The sequence below is a fragment of the Chrysochloris asiatica genome, unplaced genomic scaffold, assembly GCF_000296735.1.
Source record: "Chrysochloris asiatica unplaced genomic scaffold, ChrAsi1.0 scaffold00007, whole genome shotgun sequence".
Taxonomy (NCBI): Eukaryota; Metazoa; Chordata; class Mammalia; order Afrosoricida; family Chrysochloridae; genus Chrysochloris; species Chrysochloris asiatica.
This window is the reverse complement of record NW_006408525.1, coordinates 472,674-486,839: the sequence shown is the minus strand read 5'-3', so window position 1 is coordinate 486,839 and position 14,166 is coordinate 472,674. Positions and strand designations below refer to the sequence as shown.

The following is a 14,166-nucleotide window of genomic DNA, read 5'->3' as shown; positions in this document are numbered from 1 at the left end:
GCAGAACGCCTCATCTTTCTCCTGTGGAGCAGCTGGTAGTTTCGAACTGCTGGCCTTAAGGTTCACAGCCCGATTCCTAACCACTACGCTACCAAAGCACATTAAATAGTTCAATTTTAAAAGGGCATAGGACCTTAATATACATTTCTTTGATGAAAATATCTAAATGGCCAATATGCACATCAATAGCCATCAGGGAAATGCAGATCAAAACCACAATGAGATACCAGTCACACCCACAGTGAGATACCACCTCCCAGAACTAGGATGTGAAAAAAGACACATGCATTGGTGAGGATATGGAGAAACTGGAACCATAGGCCATTGCTAGTAACTGTGATGTAAAATGGTGCAACCACTGTGGGAAACAATTTGGTAGTTTCTAAAACAGTGAAAATATTGATGCCAATGACCCAACAATTCCACTCCAAGATATACCCCCCAAAAGAAAAACCTATGTGCACAAAAAAACTTGTACATGGCTATTCAAAGCAGCATTATCCATATTAGCCAAAATGTGAAAACAAACTAAATGTCCATCAGCTGAGAAACAGATAAATTAAATATGCTATATCCATATGTTGTTGTTAAGTGCCATCAAATCAGTCTTTACTCATAGTGATCCTATAGGGTTTCCGAGGCTATAAATCTTTATGGGAGCAGAAAGCCTCATCTTTCTCTGGTGGAATAGCTGGCACTTTTGAACTGCTGATCTTGAGGTTAGCAACCCAACTCTTAACTACTCCTTATAAAATATACAGCAATAGAAACAGAAGTACTGATAGTTGCTGAAACATGGGTGAACTTTGAAAACATTATATTAAGTGAAGGAAACCAGTCAAAAGACTATATAATAAAGGATTCCATTTATACAAAATGTAGAACAGGCAAATTTGTAGAGACAGAAAGTAGATTTTTGTCGTTATTAAGTGTTGTCAGGCTGGTTCTGATTCCCAGGGATCCTGTATAGGGTTTCCAAGGCTGTAAATATTTGTGGGAGCAGGGGACAACCACTAATCTATTTTCTGGGGAGTGTGGGGGCTCTGGAGGATAAGCACTGGACTGCAAACCACGAGGTCAGCAGTTTGAGCCCACTGGCTGCTCCTTGGGAGAAAAATGAGGCTTTCTGCTCCTACAGATGAGTTAGAACCAACTCGATCACACAGCAACATGGCTAGGGAGGTGGGGGATTACAGATAAGGGGTGGAAAATATCTTTCTGATGTGACAAAATGGTCTGAAATTGATTTTGATGATGGTTACAAATCTCAGTGAATACACTAAAAACCACTGAATTATATCCTTTAAATGGGTGAATTGTATGATATGTGAATTATATCTCTATAAAGGTGTTTAAAAAAAAAAAAGCCAAATTCTTACTGATGGCCTATGAGGCCATCTACTGTGTGGCTTCTGGAGTCCTGGTGTGGCACTGCAGGATAAGCACCGGACTGCTAAGAGCAAGATCAGTGGCTCAAACTTACCAGCTGCTCCTCAGAACCCTATCCGGTGTCACTATGAGTCAGAACCGATTCAAAGACACTATGTGACCTCATCATCCTCTAACCTGGGACCTGTCCTTGCTCACTCTACACCAGACACTTTGGCCTTCTTGATAGCCTCCTGAACCACCAAATACACTCCCACCTCAGGGCCAGATCTAGGGTTTATGGGTGAGCTGACTGTGCTCTACATCCAGAAATCCAGAAACCGACAGCTGAGAGGGTGAGTAAAAACTACATTCCAGCCTTTTTCTTGCTCAGACTGGGCCCAGAGGGGTTGCACTTTCTCAGAGGACCCATCTTTTTCTAATCGGTACAAAGGTATATGTGGTAACCATGGGTTCAGGGCTCTGCACACACTGTTCCCTCTGCGTCATCTCCCCCTCACACACACCCAGATATCCACTAGTTCTCAATCCCCTCACCCTCTTTCATTTTCCTTCATAGAACGTATTCCCACTTGATATAAATTGATTGATGCCCTGGTTTCTGCCTGTCTCCTTCCACTTGAGGGAGAACTCCAGGAGAACAGAAGCTTTATTTAGTTCATTACTACATCCCCAGGGCCTTGAGCAATGTTTAGCATATAGTAGTTACTCAGTAAACATTTCTTGAGAGAACAAGTAAATGAAATAAAACCAAGTTTTATTTGGATCAGTCTAGGTTGATTGTAAGTAAACAGAAGGTATGTGTTTTAGGGGGCTGGAATGATCATATAACCACAGAAAAGTAGCAGAATGCTGGGCCTAATTCTCAATTATCCACAAAGAACCCCAAAACAAACCAATTGCAGTAGAATCAGTTACAATTCATAATGACCTTATAGGACAGAATAGAACTGTCCCATAGGATTCCAAGGCTATACATTCTTTCTTCTGCAGAACAGCTGGTGAGTTTGAACTCCTGACCTTTTTGGTTAGTAGCCGAGCTCTCAACCACTATGCCACCAGGGATCCTTCATTCACAAGGTTGTTGTTGTTGTTATGTGCCATGGAGTTGGTTCCGACTCATAGTGAGTCTGTACAGGGATTCTGAGGCTGTAAATCTTTACGGGAGCAGAAAGCCTCATCTTTCCCCCCTGGAACAGCTGGTTGTTTCGAACTGCTGACCTTGCAGTTTGCAGCCCGATTAGTAACCGCTACACTACCAGAGCTTCATACACAAGATGGCAGTGATTAAAATGTAGACTTTGGCGGGGTGAGAGTCCGTGCTGAGGAAGGGAACCCTCTTACCTCTTCTTTAGTGTAGTACCTCAGGAGGCCTTCTCTTGCCAGCAGAACAAACCTTCTTCTCAGGAACTGTGCATTGTCCCTTCCCCGCTTCCATAGGAACCCTTCTCGGTTACCTTGGCGACCCAAGAAGGAGAAACAACAAATACTCATGACGTGAGGATGAACCATCCCATGGCTCACTCACCTCAGAGGGTCGCGGATGGAACAAACCTTTCATCTATTGCCCAAATACCTCCCATCTAACTTGGTGCTTTCAGTGGTAGGACACAGGATTCCTATCTGGGCCTAATTCTATGGTGTCTTAGAAGACTACACTTCAGAAAGTTGGTGGAAAAATAGAATGAATAGATAGTGAATCTGTCCACGCACTTTCTGAAGCCCTGTTGTACGTTCAGCTAGATGTAGCCCAGTTTACAGAGCCTTCATTCCTTGGCTCTTCCTGGTTTCAGTCTGTCTTGGGCAGATTAGCCTATAAGTAAGGTAAGCACAGGCTTACTTGTGCTTATTTAGTAAGCAAGCACAATTAAACCCCTGCTAACTGGGTACTCTGTCCCTGTCAGCGATTATAAACTTGAAAGGAAGCTTTGATTCTGTGGACAGGTGTCTTGCGGTTTAAAGAGAGACAGATGTCAGGCATAACTAGAAGCAAAATTTTTGAACATTAAAAAAAATGTTCAAAAACATAAAAGAAATTGTTTACTACCAATTAGTCAGTAAGCACCAGTAAGCCTGTGCTTATTGGGTAATCTGACACTGGACTGTCTCATAGTACTGAGAAAACAGATTCTAACTCAACTTCATTCACTTCTTCATCAACAGAATAAAATTGTACTGAGTCCAGGCATATTGAGTGACCTTCAGGCATCTGTGGGTTCTGTTGAGGTCTATGTACTTTTGGTCCTTTTCACTGGCATGGATTGTGAGAACTGGCTGCCTCTGGACCTCAAAAAGGTCCTTAGTAGGACAAACAGTTTGCTCTGAACTACTAACCTAAAGGTTAGCACTTTAAACCTCCCCAGAGGTGCTGTGGAAGAAAGGTCTGGTGATCTGCTTCTGTAAAGATTATAGCAAGAAAGCCCTATGGAGTTCAGTTCTGCTCAGGAACACATGAGGTTGCCATGAGTCAGAGTTGACTTATTTGGTTTGCTTGTTTGTTCTTGTTTTTTAACCTCAAAAAGTGGTTTTATACACTTTGCTCTCTAGGTCAGTGTCTGCCTAAAATTCAGAGAAGCTGGAAAGAAACTTCCACCAGTGAAGTTGTAACCTGCACAAAAGCAGGAAGGGAGGTTGACCTCCTTACTCCCACCAGGGGCTATAATACCCAAGAGCAGGGATGCCTTTTTCTAAAGGGTCTTCCCAGCAAGAAGGAGTCTTTCTACAATTTATACAAAGGCCCTGCAAGGACCCGAGACAAATGTTCTTCTTCTCTGCAGTTCAGACCACAGGACACCACCAGCTAGTGTACTACTAATCTTTCAGAAGCAGAAGAACCACACATCATCCTCTGTGGCCAGAGCAAGGGCTAGAGGCATTGCTTGGTTGGACCTTGCTTCTAATACTCAGACACTTGTTTTTCCTAGAACTTTTTAGAACACAGACTTAAAAAATTAATGGAAATCACTTTACCTGGGGACGAGATGATTTTCCCATCAGTCATAAACTCTTGTCTCTCATATTTTGCTCGAATCCATTGTTCCTTTAAGACCCTTAATAGAGAGAACCTTCGGTCAGCTGTGTCTGATGCATTTTCTTATCAGGTCATTTTTCAAGACACTTGCAGCTGAGGGTAGAGGCACCACAGAGGTTGCCCTACTGTCTGCTCACGCTATCCGGTGGGGGGTGTATCAACCTCAGTATTATTGACATTTTGGGTCACATCATTCTTTCTTGTCGGGGAGGGTCCTGTACTTTGCTGGATGCGTAGAAGGATCCCTGGCATCTATCTACTATCTACCAGCAACACCCTCGTCACCACTCTCAAGTTGTTACAACCAAAAATGCCTCTAAATGGAGAAAAAGTCTCCCCAGTTTATAATCACTGGCTATTTCAACTACAACCTCAGCGTTTGGATCAACAAGGCAGGAACCTGAACCATCCATTTACATTGCCCTCTACCATGGCATATTCATAAGCTTAAGCGGGAAGAGTCCTCAAAAGCTTCTTTTGTGTGGCCCGTTCATGAAATCCTCTTCAAGAGTTGAAGAGGAATGGTGTCACATTCACCATCAAAAAGAACATTTCAAGATCTATCTTGAAGTATAATGCTGTCTATGATAGGATAATATCCATATACCAACAAGGAAGACCAATTAATACCACTATTAGTCAAATTTACTACTTACCACCACTAAGGCCAGTGATGGTGAAATTGAAAAATTCTACCCAACTTCTTCAGTCTGAAACTGATCAAATATATACTCAAAATGTATTGAAAATTACTGGTCTTTTGAATGTGAAGGTTGGAAACAAAGAGGAAGGATCAGTAGTTATGAAAAAAATAGCTTTGGTGATAGATTGCATGGCAGAATTTTGCAAGACCAATGACTTATGCATTACAAACACCTTTTTTTATACAACATGAAAGACAACTATACACATGGACCTCACCAGATGGAATACATAGAAATCAAATTGATTATATCTGTGGAAAAAGACAGTGGAAAACCTTCATATCATCAGCCAAAACAAGGCCAGGGGCAGACTGTGGAACAGACCATCAATTGCTCATATGCAAGTTCAGGCTGAAACTGAAGAAAATTAGCACAAGTCTACAAGAGTCTAAACATAACCTTGAACATATCCCACCCGAATTTAGAGATCATCTCAAGAACAGTTTTGATGCATTGGACATTGATGACAAAAGACCAGAAGAGTTGTGGGATGGTATAAAGAACATCACACAGTAAGAAAGCAAAAGCTCATTAAGAAAGAAAAGACCCAAAATGGATGTCAGAAGAGACTCTGAAACTTGCTTTCCAGTGTAAAGATGCTAAAGTAAATGGAAGAAATGAGGAAGTAAAAGAGCTGAACAGAAGATTTCAAAGGGCAGCTGGGCAAGACAAGGTCATGTTTTATAATGAAATGTGCAAAGACCTAGACTTAGAAAAACAAAAGGGAAGAACGCACTCAGCATTTCTCAAGCTGAAAGAACTGAAGTAGAACTGCAAGCTTAGACTTGCAATATTGAAGGATTCTGTGGGCAAAATATTGAATGATGCAGAAAGCATCGAAAGAAGATGGAAGGGCTAAACAATCACTGTATCAAAAAGAAATGAATAATGTTCAACCATTTCAAGAGACAGAATATGATCAAGAGCCAATGATTCTAAAGGAAGAAGATCAAGAGCCAAATATCCTAAAGCAAAGAGTAAGGCTCTAGGAATTGATAGAATTGCAAATTGAAATCTTGCAACAAACTGATGCAACACTGGAGGCACTCACTCATCTATGCCAACAAATTTGAAACACAGATACCTGACCAAGCAGAATTTTGCTAAAGATAATAAAAAACTGGCTGTAACCATATGTTGACAGAGAACTTCCAAAGGTTCAAGTCTGATTCAGAAGAGGACACAGAATGAGGGATATCACTGCTGACATCATATGAATCTTGGCTAAAAATAGAGAATACCTGAAAGATGTTTACCTGTGCATTATTGACTATGCAAAAGCTTTCCAGTGTGTGGATCATGACAAGCTATGGACAACATTGTGGAGAACGAGTATTCTGGAACACTTAATTGTGCTCATGAGGAACTTGTACATAGACCAAGAGACAACTGTTCGAACAGAACAAGGTAATACCGAATGGTTTAAAAATAGGAAAGGTGTGTGCCAGGATTATATTTTCTGAGTATACTTATTCAATCTGTATGCTGAGCACATAATCTGAGAAGCTGGGTTATATGAAGAAAAGCGTGGCATGAGATTGGAGGAAGACTCATTAACAACCTGCGATATGCAGATGGTACACCCTTGCTTCCTGAAAGCGAAGAGGACTTAAAATACTTACTGATGAAAATCAAAAATCACAGCCTTGAGTATGGGTTGTGCTTCAATGTAAAGAAAACAAAAATCCTCAGCTCTGGGCTGATAAACAGCATCCATATAAATGGAGAAAAGACTGAAGTTTTCTAAGACCTCATTTTGCTCAGATCAACTATCAACACTCAGGAAAGCAGCAGTCAAGAAATCAAATAATGTATTGCACTAGGCAAATCTGCTGCACAAGACACCTCTTTAAAGTGTTCAAGAGCAAAGACGTCAGGTTGAGGACTAAGATGCAGCTTAATACCCAAGCCATGGTATTATCAATAACCTCGTATGCATGTGAAAGTTGGACAATGACTAACGACCCCAGGAGAATTGATTCATTTGAGTTATGGTTTTGAAGGAGAATATTGAAAGTACCATGGCCTGCCAAAAGAACAAACCAATCTCTGTTGAAAGAAGTACAGCCAGAATGCTCTTTGGAAGCCAGGATGGCAACTTCATCTCTCATACTCTGACATATTATCAGGAGGGACCAGTGCCTGGAGAAGGATATTATGTTTGGTAAAGTGGAGGGTTAAAGAAAAAGAGGAAGACCCCCAACAAGATTCAGTTGGCACAGTGGCAGCAGCAGTGGGCTCAAACATAGCAACGATTATGAGGTTGGCACAGGAACAGGCAGTGTTTTGTTCTGTCGTGCATAGGGTCACTCTCATGAGTCGGTACTGACTGGATGGCACTTAACAACCTGACCAACTGATTAGAAGAGATCCATATTTGTGTCCATTACAAAAAGAGTTGACCCAATGGAATGCAGAAATCATCGGACAATATCATTAATAACACAAGCAAGTAAAATTTTGCTAAAGATAATTCAAAAATAACTGCAACAGTACATTTACAGGGAACTTCTAGAGGTTCAAGTCAGATTCAGACGAGGACATGGAATAAGGGATATCAGTGCTGACATCAGATGGATCTTGGATGAAAGCAGGGAATAACAGAAAGATGTTTACCTGTGCATTATTTACTATGCAAAGACTTTCAACTGTGTGAACTGGATCATGACAAGCTATGGACAACATTGTGGAGAATGAGTATTCTGGAACACTTAATTGTGCTCATGAGGAACCTGTTTGTAGACCAAGAGGCAGTTGTTTGAACACAAGGGAACACTGAATAGTTTTAAATTAGGAAAAGTATGTGCCAGGGTTATATTCCTTCACTATACTTAGCCTGTTCATTGAGCAAATAATCCAGGAAGAGAGATTATATGAAGAAAAGCAAGGCATCAGAATTGGAGAAAGAATCATTAACAACCTATGAAACAACCTATGATATGCAGATGATACAACCTCGCTTGCTGAAAGTGAAGAGGACTTAAAACATTTACTGATGAAGATCAAAGACCACAGCCTTGAGTATGGGTTGCATATCAATGTAAAGAAAACAAAAATCCTCACCACTGGACCAATAAACATCATGAGAAATGGAGAAATGATTGAAGTTGTCAAAGACTTCCTTTTACATGGATCCACTATCAACACTCATGGAAGCAATAGTCAAGAAATCAAATGACATATTACATTAGGCAAATCTGCTGCACAAAACCTCTTCAACATGTTCTAGAGCAGAGATATCAGTTTGAGGACTAAGGAACACCTGACCCAAGGTACAGTATTTTCAATAACCTCATAGGCATATGGAAGTTGGGCAGGGAATACAGAAGACCATAGAAAAATTGATGCATCTGAGTTATGGTGTTGGAGAAGAGTATTAAAAGTACCATGGACTGCAAGAACAAATCTTGTGTTGCAAGAAGTAAGCCAGAATGTTTCTTAGAAGCCAGGATGGGGAGGCTTCGTCTCTCATACTTCGGACATATTATCAGGAGGGACCAGTCCTTGGAAGACATCATGCTAGGTAAAATGGAAGGTCAGGAAAAAAGAGGAAGACCCCAAGCACATGGATTTTCACAGTGACAGGAGCAATGGACTCAAGCTTAATGACGACTGTGAGGATGGCATGTGACCGGGCACTGTTTTGGTCTGTTGTGCATAAACTGACTATGAATCAAAAACAACTTGAAGTCACTTAGCTACAGCATACATGGGTCTACTGGAGAGAGCTGTGATCTTCGGATCAAACCACCTGGGACTTGACCCTACTCTACCATTTAGCCACTGTGTTATCAAGAACAAGTTACTTAACTCTGAACTTGAGGTATATGACATTAATATTACCAGCTTGTTGTTAAGTGCCATAAAGTCAGTTCAGACTCATAGCAACTCAGTATAGGGTTTTTAAGAAGCAGCTGGTGAGTTTGAACTGCTGATATTGCAGTTCAAACCAACCTTGCAGTCCAGTGCTTATCCTACAATGCCACCATATTTTTGTGCATATAACATGTGTTATATGGGTTTGTATTTTTGTGTGTGAATCATATACATTTGTTTCCAAAAAAAAACCCAAAGAAGAATTAATCAAGAGCCCTACAGCTGCATGAAGGAAGGTCAGTTGAGACAGCAGTAGAGATCAAAAATCAAGTATAAGAGACCTGATGGTGTTTGAGTCCTCAGTCCCTCCTGAGACTGAGTCCACAGCTGTCCTCCTGTGGTCTGACCCCTAAAACTCATAAAATCCTAACGTGGTTTAAATTGAGTGTTTGACACAATCAAAAGTTCCACTTGTTGCTCAGCTCTCACACCTAGGATCTGAGGAAAGTTCTTAACCTCCCCAGGGGTAAGAGCCCCAGGCTACAGGACCAGAGCTGGGAGAAGAAATGGTGGCCAAGGGCCACCTATCCTTGTCCTGGAGGTAAGGAATCAAGGAGTTTTAGAACTGGGGGAAGGAAGTCATTACTATTCAACTAACAGAAGTGTTTAAACACAGAGCTGTTGTTGGAGTCAAAGCAAGTCATGTCTGTGAAGTGCTGGCAGAAAGTCTAGCACATAGTAGGTGCTCATTCCTTTTCCCTTGGAGCAAAGGGCAGAATGTCAGCAGTGAGGCAAGATGAGCTAGGCCCACGCAAGTTGAGCCTGGCACATCCCTCTGCTCGGTCAGGTACCAGGCAGCATTCGGAAAGTCACATTGTAGGCAGGATTCAAAGTACTATTTATGAAATGCCTACCATGTGTCAGCAGTCCTGATATGGTGCTATAGGATATGCACTGGACTGCTAACTGCAAGGCTGGCAGTTCAAATCCACCAGCCACATCTTGGAAACCGCTATGAGTCAGAACTGACTTAATGGCTCTTAACAACCACCACCATGTGTCAGGTGGCATGTGAGGTGCTTTAGATATATTACCTCACTTAATCTTTACAATGCAAACATCATTCTCTGCACTGCAGAGATAAGAATACCAAGAATCAGGTAACTCGTCCACTGTTTACAGCCATGTAGTGGCAAACCAAGAATCACGCTGGTCTTCTGTGTAGAAAGCATGCAAGCCATTCCCCCCATGAGGCTGTGTCTGCCTAGAGTGGTGCTTTCCCCCCACCGCCCTCCCATTTACACTGGCCAGTGGCCATAGTGATGAGGTTGGATCCCTGGAATGGAGGCTCAGGAAGTCAGTCTTCAGAGGGCAAGGGTCACTAGACATCAGTGTCCCACTGACCTCTAACTTCCAGAGGACTTGAACCTCTCTGTTAGACACGTGAGTCCCAGCTTTGCCTCAGAATTTAGTTTATCTAGGTCATAAGAATGTATCTCCAAGGATTGTTGAGAGAATTAAACAAACTAATGCACATAACCATCTTAGCACGGGGCTCCTTGTATAGTTAAAGCTCAGGTAAAAATCAGCATCTAGTATTATTTTTATGGTTCTTATTTAGGGAACTACGGACCAAACAAATGCTTTGGCACCAAGCTAAGCATAGGCAGGATAAACCCGGGCACAGTTAGGAAGTAGCTGAACCATACTTATTTTACTAAAATATCAGCACTTCTCTCCCTTGTCAAGCTAACCATGATCTGCAGGCCACGAGACCATCAGAGACAGAGGGACAGACCATAGAAAATTTTCTTGGAAACTGAAGCCCAGAGAGTAGAAGTGAAACGCCCACTAAGAGTGATGGAGCAGGGCTTAGACCAGGTCTCCTGTTCACAGAAACGGTACCACTGCTTTCCTGGACTATTCACTGACTAGTGAGGTGGTGGTGGTGGTGGTTATGTGCCTTGGAGTCGATTCCGACTCATAGAGGCCCTGTATAGGGTTTCCGAGGCTGTAAATCTTTACATGAGCAGAAAGCCTCATCTTTTTCTCGCGAAACAGGTGGTAGTTTCGAACTGCTGACCTTGCGGTTCACAGCCCGATTCATAACCACTATGCTACCAAAGCTCCTTTACATAGTGTGGTGCTGTGGAATAATGCACTGGACCACAGGTCGGTTTGAACTGCAAGGTCAGCTGTTCAAATTCACCAGCCACTCCTCGGAAACCCTATTCAGGGTCGCTATGAGTTGGAACCCACTCGAAGGCACTTAACAACAACAATAAATCTATCGTGGAGAGCACAGACAGAGGTAGTGAACATGGGGGAATGGTGGGAGAGGTGAGACAAGGGAGGTTCCTCCCCCACCCCCTAAATAATTATCCACTCACAAGCAGTCGTCATCCTGAGGGACATAGTAGAAAATAGGGACTCTGGCTTCATATTTGGCCTTCACACGGCGGTTCCCATTGTGGGTCATAAACTGTAAGACAACAGCAACTTGAGGTGATATTAGAATTTCAGAAAATGTGAAATGAAACCACCATCCACCAAGAAAGTCATGGGGCCCATTGGCACTACACTAAGACAGAGACATTGTGCTCAGGAGGGAGACACCCCACCAGGCTTGGTCATGTGCTAGGATGCCCCCGCCTGGAAAATGAAACACAATAGTAACCATGCGTCCTCTCACTCATTAGTTCATTTGATTCTCTTCATCATTTGTATATTACTATCCCCATTTTAGAGATGTGGACACTGAGACTCAGAGAGCTTAGGTGACTTGCCCAAGGTGACCCAGCTAGTAAGTGGCAGATATGGGATTGGAATCCAGACCTGTCTAACTCCCAAGTCCATGTTCTTTCTCCTACCCTCTTCTCAGATGGCTAGCACTCTCAGCAACCATTTCTGCAAGTCTGCAGGAGACAGAGGGAGCTGGAATTGGAAATAGTGGATGCTCACCCCACAGAGAACATAGGTCAGGATGATGAATGGTGAGTGCCTCTCTGGCACATGAGACAGCACTCAGCAAGTCTGGGACAAGGGCGCATAGGAAGAACTAACAGGACTTTCAACCACATCCCTTGGGCAGAGTAAACCCAACTCTATCCCTTTCTAGGGACCAGTGGATAGTGTCAAGGTATTTGCATGGTTTTGGATCTTAAGAGAGCAGGGTTCAAATCCCTACCCTGCCATTCATTTGCTGTGTGATGTTTAGATAATACTTCACCCCCTGGGATTCAGAGACCTCACTTGTGAAAATAAAGAAAACCGTATCCTCCTGGAAAATGAGTTATGTGATACAAATCATCTTCAAGTGTTCAGGTTTCCTGTCTGTTACACTAGAATGTAAGTTCCATATCGGAAGGGATCTCATTTTATTCACAGCGCTCTCCCAGTACCCAGCACATAGTAGGCTTAAAGTCCCTATCCTCATTCAATGAAGGAATGAAGACAGCATCTAACGCAAGGGTGCTGAGCATAGTATAGAACGCCCAGTAGATGCCAGCCTGCATTCCCAGTAGATCCTCAGCAGAACCATCATGGTTTAAAACTGCCTGCCCTCTGAAGGTTTTTCTGGCCAAAATGGTATTATCATCCAGGCTGAAAATATCTTCCCCACCCCCAGGGGTCACAAGAGCAAGTGGTCCCCTTCCTGGCTGGGGGAGGGGAGTGGGGATTGTGGGGGAACCATAGACCATGACTCAAGGATACTTCTGCTCCAGTCTAGGAACTTCCTCAATAATAAAACTGATGCCTATAATTCAGTCTTTCAGGAGTTCTGTCACACGGTGATGGTGACCCCTTAACAAAGATGTGGAAATTGAGGGACCACAACTAGAGTCAAGTAACTAGCTCAGGGTTGTAGATAAGCAAATGATGGAGGTAGGATTTGAACTCAGGATCTCTATCTACAGTAGTACCTAACAACAACAAAACAACCATAATGTTATTGCCCTCTCTGGATCCCAATTTCCTCCTCTTTAGAATGCTGTTGGCTCCCTTCATGCCAGCCCTACTGTTGCTAGGGCTTTCTCTGTGCACCCCTTTCTACCTCCACAAGGTTGTCATCCCAGAAGTCAAGTCTCACGGATTTAACTTTGCTGACATCAGGGAAGTTGCGGTGGACACCAGAACAATTCAGACAAATGAAGAGTCCCAGCGTGTAAGAGGCCCAGTCAGGATCTGCGGGGTAAAGTGACAAGAGAGGAGCTGAGGGACGAGAAAGGCAAGGAAACTCGGGCGAGGGTGCTGGGGAGAAAGGCAGGATCTGGCCGTTAAGACTCTTGAGCTCTTGGCTCATGGCCTCACTGGCTTTCGGCGAACTTAGCTACCAGCAAGGAGCCTTCGGGTCAGCCCGCCCGCCGAGCTGCGGCCAGGATAAAGATCTTGAAGGGAGCCTGGGGAACGAGGGTGAGCGGCTGAGGCTGGAGGGACGTGGAAGTGACAGGATTCAGGAGGAACCGAGAGGAGAGGGACGGGGGAGGGTCCGGCGACTTTTGGGGAGCTGCAGGTGGGGAAGTTTGGAGTCAGGGCCCCCTGGGGGTCAGTGGGTTTGGAGAGTAGGCAGAGAGGGGATGGGGGCAGGAGTCACGCTGACGTCAAGGGGCCAGGGAGAGGAAGGGGATGGGCAGGGGGTCTAGGTCCGAGTTTGGGGTGTGAGCGATTTAAATCCGAGGGTAAAAAGCGCCTGGGTCTAGTGAAGACGCTAGGGACTTTGGCCCGGGTGGGCAGTGTCTTTAGGGGGAGAACAGAGGACCGTCAGGGGCACGAGTTCAGAGTGGAGAAGTCAGCGGTCTGGTCTGGTAGAGCGGCGCGTTGGAAGCGGAAAGGAAGGTCGGGGCCCGGGTCCGAAGTCATAATTTGGGCGGGCGCGGGTCCGGGTCTCGCGGGAGCCGGAAGGGTCTGATGTGAGGGAAGGAGTCTGGCGGGCTAGGGGTCCGGCTCCGGCTCGCGGGCCTCAGGTGCCGCCGCGCCCTTACCTGCAGCCCCGCAGTCGGCACAGTGCGCGTTGCCGGTGCCCACCGACTGCAGCAGCTCCAGCAGCCGCTTCTTGTTGCGCTCGCGATCGCCCATGGCCGTCCCGGAAAGTTCAGCGGGACTCAGGCTGGCCGCGCCATGGGCCACGGCCGCCCATGGCCGGTGCACTTACAGCGAGAGGTGAAGAAGTACAGAGTGCGAGCGCCTCGGTCTGCCGCGAGAGATGGTCCGCTCTGCCCCGCCCCT

The 14,166-nt window shown here is 44.3% G+C and overlaps 1 protein-coding gene across 1 annotated transcript in view; it reads right to left on the bottom strand.

Moving 5' to 3' along the window:
• Positions 1 to 14,081, bottom strand: part of LOC102828853 (arf-GAP with dual PH domain-containing protein 2-like) — a 37,064-nt gene extending 22,983 nt beyond the window's left edge. The window contains exons 1-5 of the mRNA XM_006833610.1: positions 13,923 to 14,081; positions 12,995 to 13,125; positions 11,331 to 11,422; positions 4,360 to 4,439; positions 2,734 to 2,846 (exon numbers count right to left, since the gene is read on the bottom strand). Of these exons, the coding sequence (XP_006833673.1) occupies positions 2,734 to 2,846; positions 4,360 to 4,439; positions 11,331 to 11,422; positions 12,995 to 13,125; positions 13,923 to 14,016 (510 nt within the window). The 5' untranslated portion in view covers positions 14,017 to 14,081. The remainder of the gene's footprint in view (positions 1 to 2,733; positions 2,847 to 4,359; positions 4,440 to 11,330; positions 11,423 to 12,994; positions 13,126 to 13,922) is intronic.
• Between the last annotated feature and the right edge of the window lie 85 nt (positions 14,082 to 14,166).